Source organism: Aythya fuligula, chromosome 7 (assembly GCF_009819795.1).
Source record: "Aythya fuligula isolate bAytFul2 chromosome 7, bAytFul2.pri, whole genome shotgun sequence".
NCBI classification, from domain to species: domain Eukaryota; kingdom Metazoa; phylum Chordata; class Aves; order Anseriformes; family Anatidae; genus Aythya; species Aythya fuligula.
The window spans coordinates 8,610,077-8,622,829 of record NC_045565.1 but is presented as its reverse complement, the minus strand read 5'-3'; the positions used below and the strand labels follow the sequence as shown (position 1 = coordinate 8,622,829).

The 12,753-nt window shown below is 49.4% G+C and overlaps 2 protein-coding genes across 3 annotated transcripts in view; one reads left to right on the top strand and one right to left on the bottom strand.

The window, feature by feature from the left end:
• TUBGCP2 (tubulin gamma complex associated protein 2) overlaps positions 1-937 on the bottom strand; it is a 28,182-nt gene extending 27,245 nt beyond the window's left edge. Inside the window, exon 1 of one of the 2 annotated variants that reach the window (XM_032191236.1) lies at positions 868-937. The gene's annotated coding sequence lies outside the window, so the exon portion shown is untranslated. Of the gene's footprint in view, positions 1-168; positions 569-867 lie in introns of those variants that run through there. The other variant, XM_032191238.1, reaches the window with a different exon arrangement.
• Positions 938-994: 57 nt separating this feature from the next.
• On the top strand, positions 995-7,232 carry ZNF511 (zinc finger protein 511). The gene is made up of 6 exons (XM_032191133.1): positions 995-1,091; positions 1,141-1,264; positions 1,815-2,016; positions 2,238-2,362; positions 3,242-3,427; positions 5,310-7,232. Exons 1-6 carry the CDS (start codon positions 995-997, stop codon positions 5,377-5,379), a joined length of 804 nt encoding a protein of 267 aa, XP_032047024.1. The 3' UTR covers positions 5,380-7,232.
• The last annotated feature ends 5,521 nt before the right edge of the window (positions 7,233-12,753 follow it).

Sequence of the window (12,753 nt, the reverse complement as noted above, 5' to 3'; positions counted from 1 at the left end):
GTGAGATATTATTTTGCTTCTACATATAAAAATGTAACCAAACAAACAACATTTCCTAACTTTATTATGAGCCCACATGGTACACAGGGACATTTAATTGGAATAAAAAAAATACGTGTAAGGGGAGAAAGCAAGCAAAACTGCAACTCCGCATCTGGCCTGGTTTACCTCTGCTCACTTCAGGTGTGGGTGAACCAGCAGAGGACTTTTCATCATGGAAGTGACATGAGCTGCCAAGTAGTATACTGTCTCTTTACGAGAAGAGCTGACATGCTGAGCAACACGCTGCAGACACAGCCGAAACCCTCTATGCCCCCATTGTTTCTGGAGTTACTCAATGGCAGCTCTTCCATGCTGAAGGGTTTTTACATTCCACTGCCCTTTATTACGAACAGATGAACGCAAAATTAACTGTTAAAGTCTGCAGTTACGACGGCCACAAGTGAAAGAGCAGGACAGAACCAACAGTGAGGGGTTCGACACTGCAAGCCTTAGACGTGCTGAGCAGAGACCATATGGACGCGCTTTTGGCTTGCCGAAAAAGAGAAAAATTAAAAAAGAAAAAAGGAAAAAGGGAAAAAGGAAAAACAAAAAGGAAAAAAAGAAAAAAAAAGAAAAGGAAACAATGAAAAAAAAAATGAAAAAAGAGAAGAGAAAAAGAAAAATGAAAAGAGAAAAGGAAAAAGAACCGTTTGAAGCAGCTGCCTGAAGGCCCCAGCGTGAAGCTCCGCCCGGCGAGGAACCAGCGAGCGGTGGATCCCCGCCCCGGGGCCAGCCTCAAGCGGCGGCCCCGCTCTCTCCCGGCCGCCGCCGTGCCCCCTCCCGCCCCGCCCCGCCCCGCCCCGCCGTGCCGTGCCCCGTCCTCACCCCGCGGCTCCGAGCGGCTCCCGCTCCCCAGACCCAGCCCGAGCCCACCGCGGGCCTCCTCCCGGAAGCCTCCGCCACCACCCCACGGAAGCGCTGTCGGCGCCTGCGCGCTGCCCGGCCTGACCCCATGGCGCAGCTCCGCCGCCTGCGGGAGCGGCCCCCGCCGCCCTGCCGGGCTCTGCCGCGGCCGCCCTTCTCCTTCGCCCCGCGCCGCCTGCGCCTGGGCCCGCAGCACCCCCTGCTGGAGGTGAGGCGGAGCGGGGCGGGGGTAAGGGGGAGCGGCGCGGCCGCGGGCAACCCCCAGCTCTCCTCTCCTCTTGCAGGACGGCGACGTGCAGAGGCACCTGTACCTGCGGGACGCCCTCACGGGCCGGGCCGAGGAGGCAGAGAGACCCAGGTGCGGTGCTGGGGTTGTGACAGCCGACAGGGGACCCCAGCGAGCGGCGTCGCCACGATCCTAACTCCGTCGCGTCTTTCGGCTGTTTTTCGGATTGTTCGCGTACCCCGAGCTGGCAGGGACCCGCAAGGAGCGCTGAGCCCAGCTCCTGGCTCCATGCAGCACCACCCAAACCCCAAATCCTGTGCCTGAGAGCTCCTTGACCTCCAGCAGCTCAGTGCTGTGTGCCCAGTCCCGGGGCAGCCTGTCCCAGTGCCCAACACCTCTGGGTGCAGATCCTTTCCCTACCCCCCAGCCTGACCCTCCCCTGTCCCAGCTCCATGCCGTGCCCTCGGGTCCTGTCGCTGTCCCCAGAGAGCAGAGCTCAGCGCCTGTCCCTCTGCTCCCTGCGAGGGAGCTGCAGGCTGCAATCCTTCCTCTCCCCTTTCTTCTTAAAAAGGCCACAGTTAAATAAAATCTTCTAAAGAGGTATGCACAGCTTACATTAAGGCACTAATTTTTATATTGAATATGGCTGTAACATACTGTTGATATCCTAATTTCCTTGTAGGGTGTCTGAATTCTGTTGTCACATCTCTGGGTGCTCCCAGGTCTTTGACACCCTGGAGGGCTACGAGCACCACTACAACACACTGCACAGAAATGTCTGCTCCTTCTGCAAGCGCTCCTTTCCTTCAGGGCATCTCTTGGATATCCACATATTGGAGTGGCATGACTCACTCTTCCAGATAATGGCTGAGAAACAGAACATGGTGAGTCTTCCACTGGATGAGTCCTGTAGAAGTGGCAGTTGCCCTGTGTGTGGCAGGATGCTGGCAAGGCAGTGAGACTGGGAAAGCCATATTTTCTTTAACTTCTAGTTTTGCTCCATTCAGACATTATGAAGGAGGAGAGGAACCCACCAAAATGATCCTGCATCCCCCATAGGTTGCCTTTGCCAGTGGTGTCTTTTTTTTTTTTTCCTGTCTTTCAGTACAAGTGCTTGGTAGAAGGCTGTGCAGAGAAATTCAAGAGCAGCAAAGACAGAAAGGATCACTTGGTCACCATTCACCTTTATCCTGCTGACTTCCGATTTGGTAGACCAAAGAAAGTGAAAAGGTAACTGCTGAATTGCAATATCACAATGGGCTTTCCCACATAGAGGTAGTGTTATGCTTCTCTGCTGGTTTGCTCCCTTTCCAGAGTAAGCAAGTTAGACTCAGAAATTAAGTTTTTTTCACCTTATCTTAACGTTGAAGTGTGTCTTAGTTCTCTCATGCTTTCTTGAGTTTAAATGCAAAGTCCAACGTCTCTCTGCGTCACCTTTTGCATGTTTCCTGCTTTATCTGCAACTCTTTGTGATATTCCACTCCCAAGAAGTGTGAGTAGAGCACAGGGAGTCTTTGTAAATACAGTGGATGGTTTTCCCAGCTGGCTGCTTTCGAGCGAGCGCTGCATTTACTACAGGGATTAATACAGGGATTGATACTGCTTAAAACCAGTGTCAGTGACCTGGATGATGGGATGAAGAGAAAATTCCTTTCCTTTCTGCCATGGGGGTGCAGCCATGTGATGGGTGCCCAAAGGGACAGGGAGCCTGGGTCTATGGAGTCTTTCGACACTTGCTCGGGTGACGTGCTCCAGTCATACAGTACATCCTGTTTGAGGCAGAGGATTGGACTAAAGGCCTTCAGAGGTCCTGTCCAACCTAAGTTGGGAGTCAAGCCTGTGAATAAGTTATGCTTTCTGGATAGAAGAATAAAACTTAGGGACTAAGCTGTGTGCTATAATGCAGCAGTGCTAAATACTTTTGCTTAGCTCTCAAGCAGCTTTATGGCCTCTGTGGGTGTTTTGTGCAGCCAAATGTCTTTCATGCAATAACTCAAAAAAGTCTGACTTGACCTGCTTTATAACTTCATCATTAAATACCTTTTGTTTCCTTTGCTCTGGGCTCACATGGCATCTGCTGAGAAAGGATACAAAATGTTGTCTCTGCAGTGGCACCAAGCACATGAGCTGTCCCATGCAGCAGGGTGCAAGTGTGCCAATGGATGTCAGCATGGAGACTTCGGAGCAATTCCAAGTGGACCCCATGGAAGTAGGGCCCAGTGAGAGCATGGAGATCCCTCAGCCTGCAGCCAGCCCCAGCCCCACAGTGCCAGAGAAACGACTCTATAAATCCAGGTCTGTACCACTTGCCTTCACAGGCAAAAATTTCCAGGGTTGGGACCGTACCATCTTAATTTCATACTGCAACACAGCTCAGGCTGTCTCTTACTGAAGATAAAAGAGGTAATATTTCTATTTATTTTTTAAAAGCCCTTTTTAAAAAAGAGAAAAGCATAAGGAATAAAAAGTGTGTGTATGATGTGAAAGCCTTGTTAGCAAGTTGTTTCTGTTACTCTGCCAGCTGGTGATCTCTTCCCAGAGTACTGCAGAATGGCATGGGTCTGAAGGTAATTCTGTTGCAGTCTAAGCCCTAAAGTATTCAAACAAGTTTCTGTCCTGCTTTGTAGCACTTTCCCATCCTAGCTAACTCTGGGCCAAGCTGGTGTGTTTGGCTGTAGCTTTCTGGGCTCATGGGACAAGGTATAAATAAAGTAGGTGAACACCCTACTTACCTTTTCCAAGGCCAGATCAGCATTGCTGTATTTTCTGTTTTTTTAGATAAAAGCATTACAGAAAATTGAATCTGAACAGCCTAATACTGCCTTGACTTTTGAAATCATCTTTATCACTTACTGTAAAATCTATACACAGTGGCAGCATGTGATGTGATCCAAAGGTCACTGAAGCAGCATGTCACCCTCTTCCCAGCACCTGGATTATTGACATATTAGTGACAGTGTTAATGGTCAATATAGTTCAAGTATCCTGCTCTCGGCACCAATAGTTCCAGGTTTTCCTTATACTATTCCAGCTACCAAAGGGATACTTTGTTCTGAGTTTGCTGCATCTGAGACAGGCTCACAGTCTGGAAGAAGCATGGTGTGCCCACAACTGTGCTGGAGTGCCACACAGGGACCTCAGCTCCCTTGCACTTTCATTGGCATTTGCACTTCACTTTGTAAAATTATGCTGTTTCACAACTCTAAGTTGTGAAACCATGTCTGAAAGTGCTCACCAACATGCTACGGCCTACTGGGTCTGCTTTTGACAGTAGCATGTAATGGTCTATATGACAGAAAACTGTTGCTTTACACGTACATGGGGGTAAGGTGATGCTAAGTGGCTGACAGAGTGACATTTTAAACTTGACTGCTTTTTCAGGAGTAACAGGTTATAAGCAAGGAAGAAAAGCTGTCTTGAATTTGACATGATGCTCCTGGTCATAAGAGACTTTGCTGAAAGGCCTCACTTTTCTTGTTGCTTCTGCTCTTCGCAATCATACGCCTCCACAAAAACAAACACTCTAACTGCCCAGTGGCATATTACATTTTGTAACAGCTTGTAACTGCTTGTGAAGAGAGAGGAGAGCCCTCCAGCACATAAATGAAATGTGCAGAATAAATTGAAAAGAAGACAGTATTTCCCCCATATTTTGCTTTGTTGTGTGTGATGCCTTGCTCTTCCTATCCTGTGTGCTGGAAACCATGCAAGACAAAAAACATCCCAGTGAGCCTGTGGGAGGTGAGGTGTTAAAGGATGGGCAGGGTGTTGGGAAATGGGCTGGCTATAAGCACACCGAGAGCTTGTCCAGGCGAATCAGTGTGCAGCCAGCCCTTTGCACTAGCAACCTGTGTCCTACAGAGCTCCTGCAGTGCTTAATGTGCTGGCAAAAGCTGAAATAAGTGACTGTTTCTGCAAGACTTCCTAACACGGGCTGCAGCTGAGCCCTGTGCTTCAAGTCTTACTCTGTGCAGCAGTCAGTTCTGCACTAATATCAAATAAAGATCACTTAACTCGTTTAACTCCAGCATCATTACCTTGCATTCTTGGGCTAAGCCAGCTTCTCATTTTAAAGCATGACTGTTTCTGATAATTGAATGGTCACAGCAGGACCTCTGCTGATACACAAAGAGCAAAGATCTCACAAATGCGTGTTAACAGATGTCTCTCTTTCCAGGGTCCCATCCACAATTTGCTTCGGGCAAGGTGCCACCAGGGGATTCAAAGGCCCAAGGAAGAAAGTCTGAAGCACTAGAAATAGTCACAAGATGCAAATGTACCAGCTGCCACCACCAGCAAACATTATTGATAGTGCCGTGGCCATGCAGGAATATTTGCAGTCACATGCAAGGATCCACTCCCTTACAGGAAAGTGGAAAGGAGACAACAGGGGTTGTGCGGTTTGGGATGCATAAGTATCTCGGGAGGTACTTTGCTACAGTCCCTTTGTGTCTGCGTACCTCATCCCTTGGAGAGGATTTCTGAGCAGAGCCATGCTTATATTCATCTTCCATGAGCCACAAACCTCTCTTCTCTGATACCCCCAAAACCAAACTACAGATAAATTTGTCTGCCTCTGTGCTGCTGAGTTGTTGTGTCTCGTCATCAGCAGGACTCCTCTGGGTAGTAGCAACTTTCTAAGACATACCTTGCCTGATCTTGGTAAATGATTTTCTGAACTCCAGACAGACACAAGAATTGCACAGACTTAATCACTGCCAAAAATGCAGCCGGGGTAACACAGAGAAACATCCACTGTATGCCATCTTCTAGGAAGCCCTTCATCCTCCCAACCCCATCAGCTAGCCTGCTGGATGAGTATCACACTTCCCTACCAGCCCCTGCAGGTGAGGACTGTGTTTGTATGGAGCAGTGTCTGAGAAGGGCTGTTGGAGTGGCTTAGGGTTGCGCTGCTCCTGAGTGAAACCATGCATGCAGAAAAAAACATTATATTTGCCATACCTCTATCTTCTGCAATCTTGCCTTAAGTGTACAGAGCAGAGTATGTCTGAAAGCCCCTAGATAACAAGGCACAACACTTTCACAGTCTAGCTTACTTTTTGTCTGACGTTTTCTAGCAGCATTATTGAAAGATGATGGTGCAAACAGCCCTCCCAACAGCATATGGACATGGGGTGGGGTGAACTTTGTTTTTTTGTCACCAGCTGCTAGCAAAAAGTTCCAGCCTGCAGCAGAGCACTGCAACGTGGAGGTGAGAGTAAAGGTGCTGTCTTGCAATGCAGGTGGAGCCAGAAAGGCAGAAGGAACCTTTGGCCTTTGCCCCAAATAACTCCAAAATCAATTGATGATGGAGATGATTTTTCCATCCATAAAGAAAAAAAATAATCACAGGAGGTTGCTGGTATGGCATTTATCCAAGAAGCTTAGGATCTGTAATTGCTTTTTTTCCCTTTCTCCTCTCTAGAAGGAACAAAGGGCAAAAAAAAAGGCTTTGAAAATGCCTTGCAAATAGGAGCAGAGAGCAATTTTTAAAGGGACATAAGTGATTTCCCTGTGAGGTTTAAAATGTTTTATTCTGTTTAAAACAACTGGTTTGTCCAGCTTTAATCCTTGCTCCTCAGCTACAGCGGTCCCTGACCAACAAACCAACTGGAGCTGGGTAGAGTGGAGGGAAATGTGGAAAGGGAGGGCAGGGACAGCGTGAAGGCTGTGCAGAGGGAAGCACAGGTGCTGGTAGGGACAAATGGGGTGGAGGATATTACATAAGGAGGGATGTCACCCCGCATCTGGTGCCTGCCACCAGCCACAGCTACAGCAGTGCAGCAAGCACCATGCACTGCCCTGGGACCTCCAGCAGCAGAGGCAGGCCATCAAAAACACGTCCCAAAGCAGGAAGCCCCTAATGAGATATTTCCATGCTGAGATAACTGAAAATGTTAAGTCCCTGAGCCTGCAGGCTCAGGTGCGCTGAGGTATGAAGATCACACGGGAGAAACCAAGTCTGCTGCTCAGTGCTCCCCCTTGTATGTTTAGCTCTGAAGCTTCCATCTGGAAACATCTTTCTTCATTTTTCCCAGACTCTAAGTGTCTGAGTGTCCACCCTTGGTCTTAAAAAATAAGTAAAAATCATAATCACAGACTCTGGGCTCACTGCTGCTTCTTTTTGGGGTGATCAGCTTTTTGCAGAGTCCATGGGCCAGCCTTTCCTGGGTGGCTGGTGCCATTGAGAAAACTTTATTTCAAGCAAGGAAGTGAAGGGCATGTGGTGTGACCCCTGTTTAGCTTTGGCATCCCTGGCATGTCTCTGGTGGTACATAACCCTTTGGCTGGTGGCTCTTGGAGCTTGCTCCTCCCTGGCAGTGCTGCTGCTGGGGATGCCAGGCCTGCAGGGCTGTCTCCAGTCTCTGGAGCCATCACTGGACTTGGGATGTGGGTGGGCACCACCCTGAGGTCTTGCAGCCTTCAACAACAGAGATCTTTCCAGCTCCCCCTACTTCGCTAGCCTGGGAGCCCTGTGCTGCAGAAGACAGGTTTCGTGAGGCCCCAGGAGCCTTCAGGAGCAGCCAGCACAGGAAGGACCTGTCAGAGAGGGTCCAGAGGAAGCCATAAGGATGATCAAGAGGCTGAAGCACCTCTTCTTGTGAAGACAGGCTGAGGGAGCTGGGATTGTTCAGCCTGAAGTAGAAAAGGCTCCAGAGAGACCTGATAGCAGCTTTCCAGTGCCTAAAGGGGGCTACAGGAAAGCTGGAGAGGGGCTCTTTGTCAGGGGGTGTAGTGATAGGACAAGGGGGAATGGCTTTAAACTAAGTGTAGGTTTAGGTTAGACATTAGGAAGAAATTCTTCACTGTGAGGGTGGCAAGACACTGTCCCAGGCTGCCCAGAGAAGCTGTGGATGCTCTACCCCAGCAGTGCCCAAGGCCAGGTTGGATGGGGCTTTGGGCAACCTTGGTCTAATAGGAGGTGCCCCTGTCTGTGGCAGGGGTTGGAACAGGATAGGCTTTAAGGTCCCTTCCAACCCAAACCATTCTGTGATTTTGTTCTACGAATCCTGGAGGTGCTGTCTCTGGCTCCAGCACTGCCCAAGTGCAGCACTGCAAGAAGAGGAGGTGGTTGAGCAGCTTTGGCTTGCTGCAGAGGTTTTATGCCCCAGAAAAGGAAAACAAAACAAAAACTCAACAAAGGAAAAGGCAGCCAGCTCTAGGCTGTTTCTCCTCACAGTTATTCTGCCTCATTCACAAGCTGTACCTGAGGGTCAGAACAGAGGACAAGCCCCAGACTCACCACTTCCACCCAATGCACTGAAATGACAGGATTGCCTGCTGCTCACCTGCTACTCGCCTGCTGCTGGCACCCACCAGCACCATCCTGCTGCAACAGGTGGGAGATGGCACCAAAATCCCACTGGGATTCACGCACAGGGTGAGCAGGAAGCTTTGTCACGTGTAGGAGGTGCTGCTGAGGAAATGCCCACACTCTCACAGCCTCATGCACTGCTCCAGGCACCAGCAGCTGCTAGCTCAACCATTACAGTGGCAGCAGTCCTGGCAGTGTTGTAGCCACTGAAGCCACGCGCAGCACCTGGAGTAACATGGTCAAAATGCAGCATGTCCACCGTTGTTGGGAATTGGCATAATTGTTCGATCTAAGCTTGCTTTAAGCAACCAGGGTAGGCCTTAGAAATCTCAGGGCCTGCTGTAGCTGAGCAAACCAGGCTGCCAGAGTAACTGTGAGAAGCTCCCACGGCAATGACTCCCACATCACCCAATTAAGGAACTCAGAAAATATTGTTATCAGCAGCTGGCCTCAAGGACTAGGCCTACATGGCCGTAAAGCACAAAGGGGGTTGTTTTCCTAACTTCTAATCAAAAGGGGGGTTCTTTTCTTGCAGGTGGTGTTATTTTCTTAACGGTTTGTCTGAGTGCTTTTGACCAATAATCTTGTGTGAAACACTGTCCACCCCTGTAAAATTCACTATAAAAGTTGGACTATTCGGGCAATAAAATGGTGAAGCATGATCTGACTCTGCTGGTGTCTGTCGTGCTTTCGTCCGTGCTTCGCAACAAATGGCACCCGAACAGGCTGAGACCTGAACTGGACCTGAACAGGACATCGCAGCGGGAGACCTGAACAGGGCCTGAACAGGACATCGCAGCGGGACAGACATCGCACCGGAGCAGGACATCGCAGCACCGGAGCAGACATCGCAGCCGAGCACGGACATCGCAGCGGCGCCGGGGCGAACATCGCAGCGCAGCGGGACACCAGCGCAGCGGGACACCAGCGGCGCCGGCACATCTGAACGCAGGTAGAGCAGGAGACCAGCGGCGTTGGGACCAGCGGCGCCGGGCGCCGGGACATCGGCGCGGCGCCGGGACCAGTGCCGCCGGGGACCAGCGGCGCCGCGACATCACAGCGCCGAGACTGAGACATCGGAGCGGCGCGGGACATCGGAGTGGACATCGGAGCGGACATCGGACCGGCGCTGCACCTGACCAGACACCGAGCCGCAAACACTGTACAAAGGACTCACGGTAAGACACGGGGAAAGGAAACCGTGGGGAGCGTGGGAAAAGATCCGCGGGGAAGCGCGGGAAACGGAACCGCGCAGGGACGCGGGAAAAGGAGCCGCGGAAAACGCGGGACATTGAAATAATCGCGGTGCGATGCGGGACATCCGAGATGGAGTTGCTACGGGAGACCAGAGGCGTCAGTGGACAACGGTAGTCGACTCTCACCGTGTGGCGAGTCGGCACAGAGCAGAGGGACGGACATCAGGACCCTGCAGCCTGTCTGACGTAACCATGGAGGCAGCAGCGGCTGTGCTGCTTCTCTCTAGCATTCCTTTTCTAAGAGGTTTACCTTGCAATGCAAAAAAGACTATTCGTCCCCAGATCGGTGTTATAACTATGTTTCTGGATAACATTCCGTGGGGTTGCCACATTCTACAGACTATTAATGACGAATTAGCTCTATTGCGGGGCAGGAGTGCAGAGACGCAGATTACCCTGCCAAATGACCACCGGCAGGCTGTTTCACAAACAGCTTCTAAGGTTGCAGCCGGCACTGCCTGCAGCCGTATAGCAGACGTTACACTCTCTTTCCTAACTAGTAATCATGTGTCTCATCCATTTGTGGTGAATGGTCAGTGGCAAAAAGAAAAGGGGGAGAGTAAGGGGCGACAAAGACAGAAACGGAACCAGGAGGATGCCACTGACACTAACAGCAGGGGTAATAGGAGTAGTATAAGTGACACAGGTGTGGGGTGGTGGCGGGCGCTGCCGCGCTGCGGGGCGCTCTGCCTGCTGCTCGCCCTCGCCGGCCTGTGCACTGCTGCCGACAGTGCTAGAACAAAATGTGAAGACTGCTCAGATGGCAGTGATGAGAGTGCTTGTGTGAAGAACATGTGTGCTGAATCTGACTTTGTGTGCAACAGTGGTCAGTGTGCGCCAAACAGACGGCAGTGTGATGGGGATCTGGACTGTGAAGATGGGTCTGACGAAAGTGCTGAGCTGTGTCATATGAGAGCATGCCGGGTAACTGAAATCAGCTGTGGTCCTCAGTCAACCCAGTGTATCCCAGTGTCCTGGAAAGGTGATGGTGAAAAAGACTGTGACAGAGATCCTGATTGCAAGGATGGAAGTGATGAAATTAACTGCCTTTCTCAGACCTGCAGGCCAGACCAGTTCAGATGTGAAGATGGGAACTGTGTCCATGGGAGTAGGCAGTGCAGTGGTGTGAGAGACTGTCTGGATGGCACTGATGAAGCAAACTGTAACAATGTTATTCAGTGCTCTGGACCTGGCAAATTCAAGTGCAGAAGTGGAGAATGCATAGATATCAATAAAGTGTGTAACCAGCAGAGAGACTGCAAGGACTGGGGTGATGAGCCCCTGAAGGAATGCATCATAAATGAATGTGACTGTCCAGCTGGGTTTGAGTTTGTAGACAAGAGAAACTGTGGAGACATTGATGAATGCCAAAACCCTGGTAGCTGTAGTCAAATCTGTATCAACCTGAAAGGTGGCTACAAATGTGAATGTAGCCATGGCTATCAGATGGATCCTGCTACAGGAACCTGGAAAGGGCCATACGGGTACAGAAATACAAATAACACCTGTGATTACAATGACACTGCTAAGCAGGGTTTAGGGGTTTATAGCATGGAGACAAGCGGTAACAACTACAGTGTTTGGAACAATTGTACAGCTTTGGCCTTACCTCCTGATGCTTTTCTGATTTGTGGTGATAGGGCCTGGCAAGGTATCCCTGCAAATGCTATCAGATGTCCATGTTACTTAGATAAACTCATTGTATTTGCTCCTAGCTTGTTACAGTTGCGTGAGATCACCAGACATAAATGGGCATTGCTTGCACCGGATTGCAATGATAATGTTGAATTGTGTGGGGTTGCAGCTAGAGCGGCATTGGCAATTTTAGTGCCTGGAGTGGCATCTGCAGCCGCACGTAACAACTGCTTGGCTGTGGGGATCGGCTGTGGTGTGGACGCCCCTAGGTGCACCCTGAGCGTTTTGTTCGGAGGGGACTCCACTCTCAGCTGCTCACCGCAGGAGCAGACAAAGATCTCCTGAAGCTGCAGACAAACAGTATGTTTTCAGCTGCTGGAGGGATACTAACTGGAGTGTTAATAATTGTGTGTGTTATTCTTAAATGTCCAGGTATTTTGTGTTGAAAGTATTTGTGTAAGAGTAAGGTTTTAAAACAAAGTGTTGCAAGTCATTTCACGAGGAACACAATGAGAGAAAATACTTGTTTGTTTGCTTATCATTCTAAATTATGTTCTTGTGGTATGATTGAGAGTGAGATGTGCCAGAGGCCTCTGGGTGTGCGATTGTGCTCTGTATGTGTGATTGTACTATGTGAATAAGAGCGCGCTTTTGCCATAGTGCAGGTTATTGCCATAGTGCAGGTTTGCCACAGTGCAGGTTATTGCCTTAGTGCAGGTTTGCCATAGTGCAGGTTATTGCCATAGTGCAGGATTCCGGAATATGGCCCTAGTACCGGTTATTGTTGCCTTAGTGCAGGATTCCGGAATATAACCATAATACAGGTTGTCATTGCCAAAGTGCAGGATTCTGGAATATAGCCTTAGTACAGGTTATTGTTACCATAGTGCAGGCCGGCAAAAATTATCAAAAGATTTATTAGAAAGATTCAATATGATATCAATCCTTTTAATCAATAGTTCACTGATTTGTTTGAAACAATGCACAGATGGTTACTGGGATTAGTCAAAGGGGGATTAGGTTTAAGTGTGTCACTATTAAATTGTGTTACTTTCTATTAGATTGTGTTACCATTAAATGCTTACAGTAATTATAGTATTATTAGGGTTAAGTTATATAGTTGTGTTATATTGTATATTTGACACCTACTGTAAAACCAAGTACTGCCTGTACTAAAAGAAAACGGGGGAATTGTTGGGAATTGGCATAATTGTTCGATCTAAGCTTGCTTTAAGCAACCAGGGTAGGCCTTAGAAATCTCAGGGCCTGCTGTAGCTGAGCAAACCAGGCTGCCAGAGTAACTGTGAGAAGCTCCCACGGCAATGACTCCCACATCACCCAATTAAGGAACTCAGAAAATATTGTTATCAGCAGCTGGCCTCAAGGACTAGGCCTACATGGCCGTAAAGCACAAA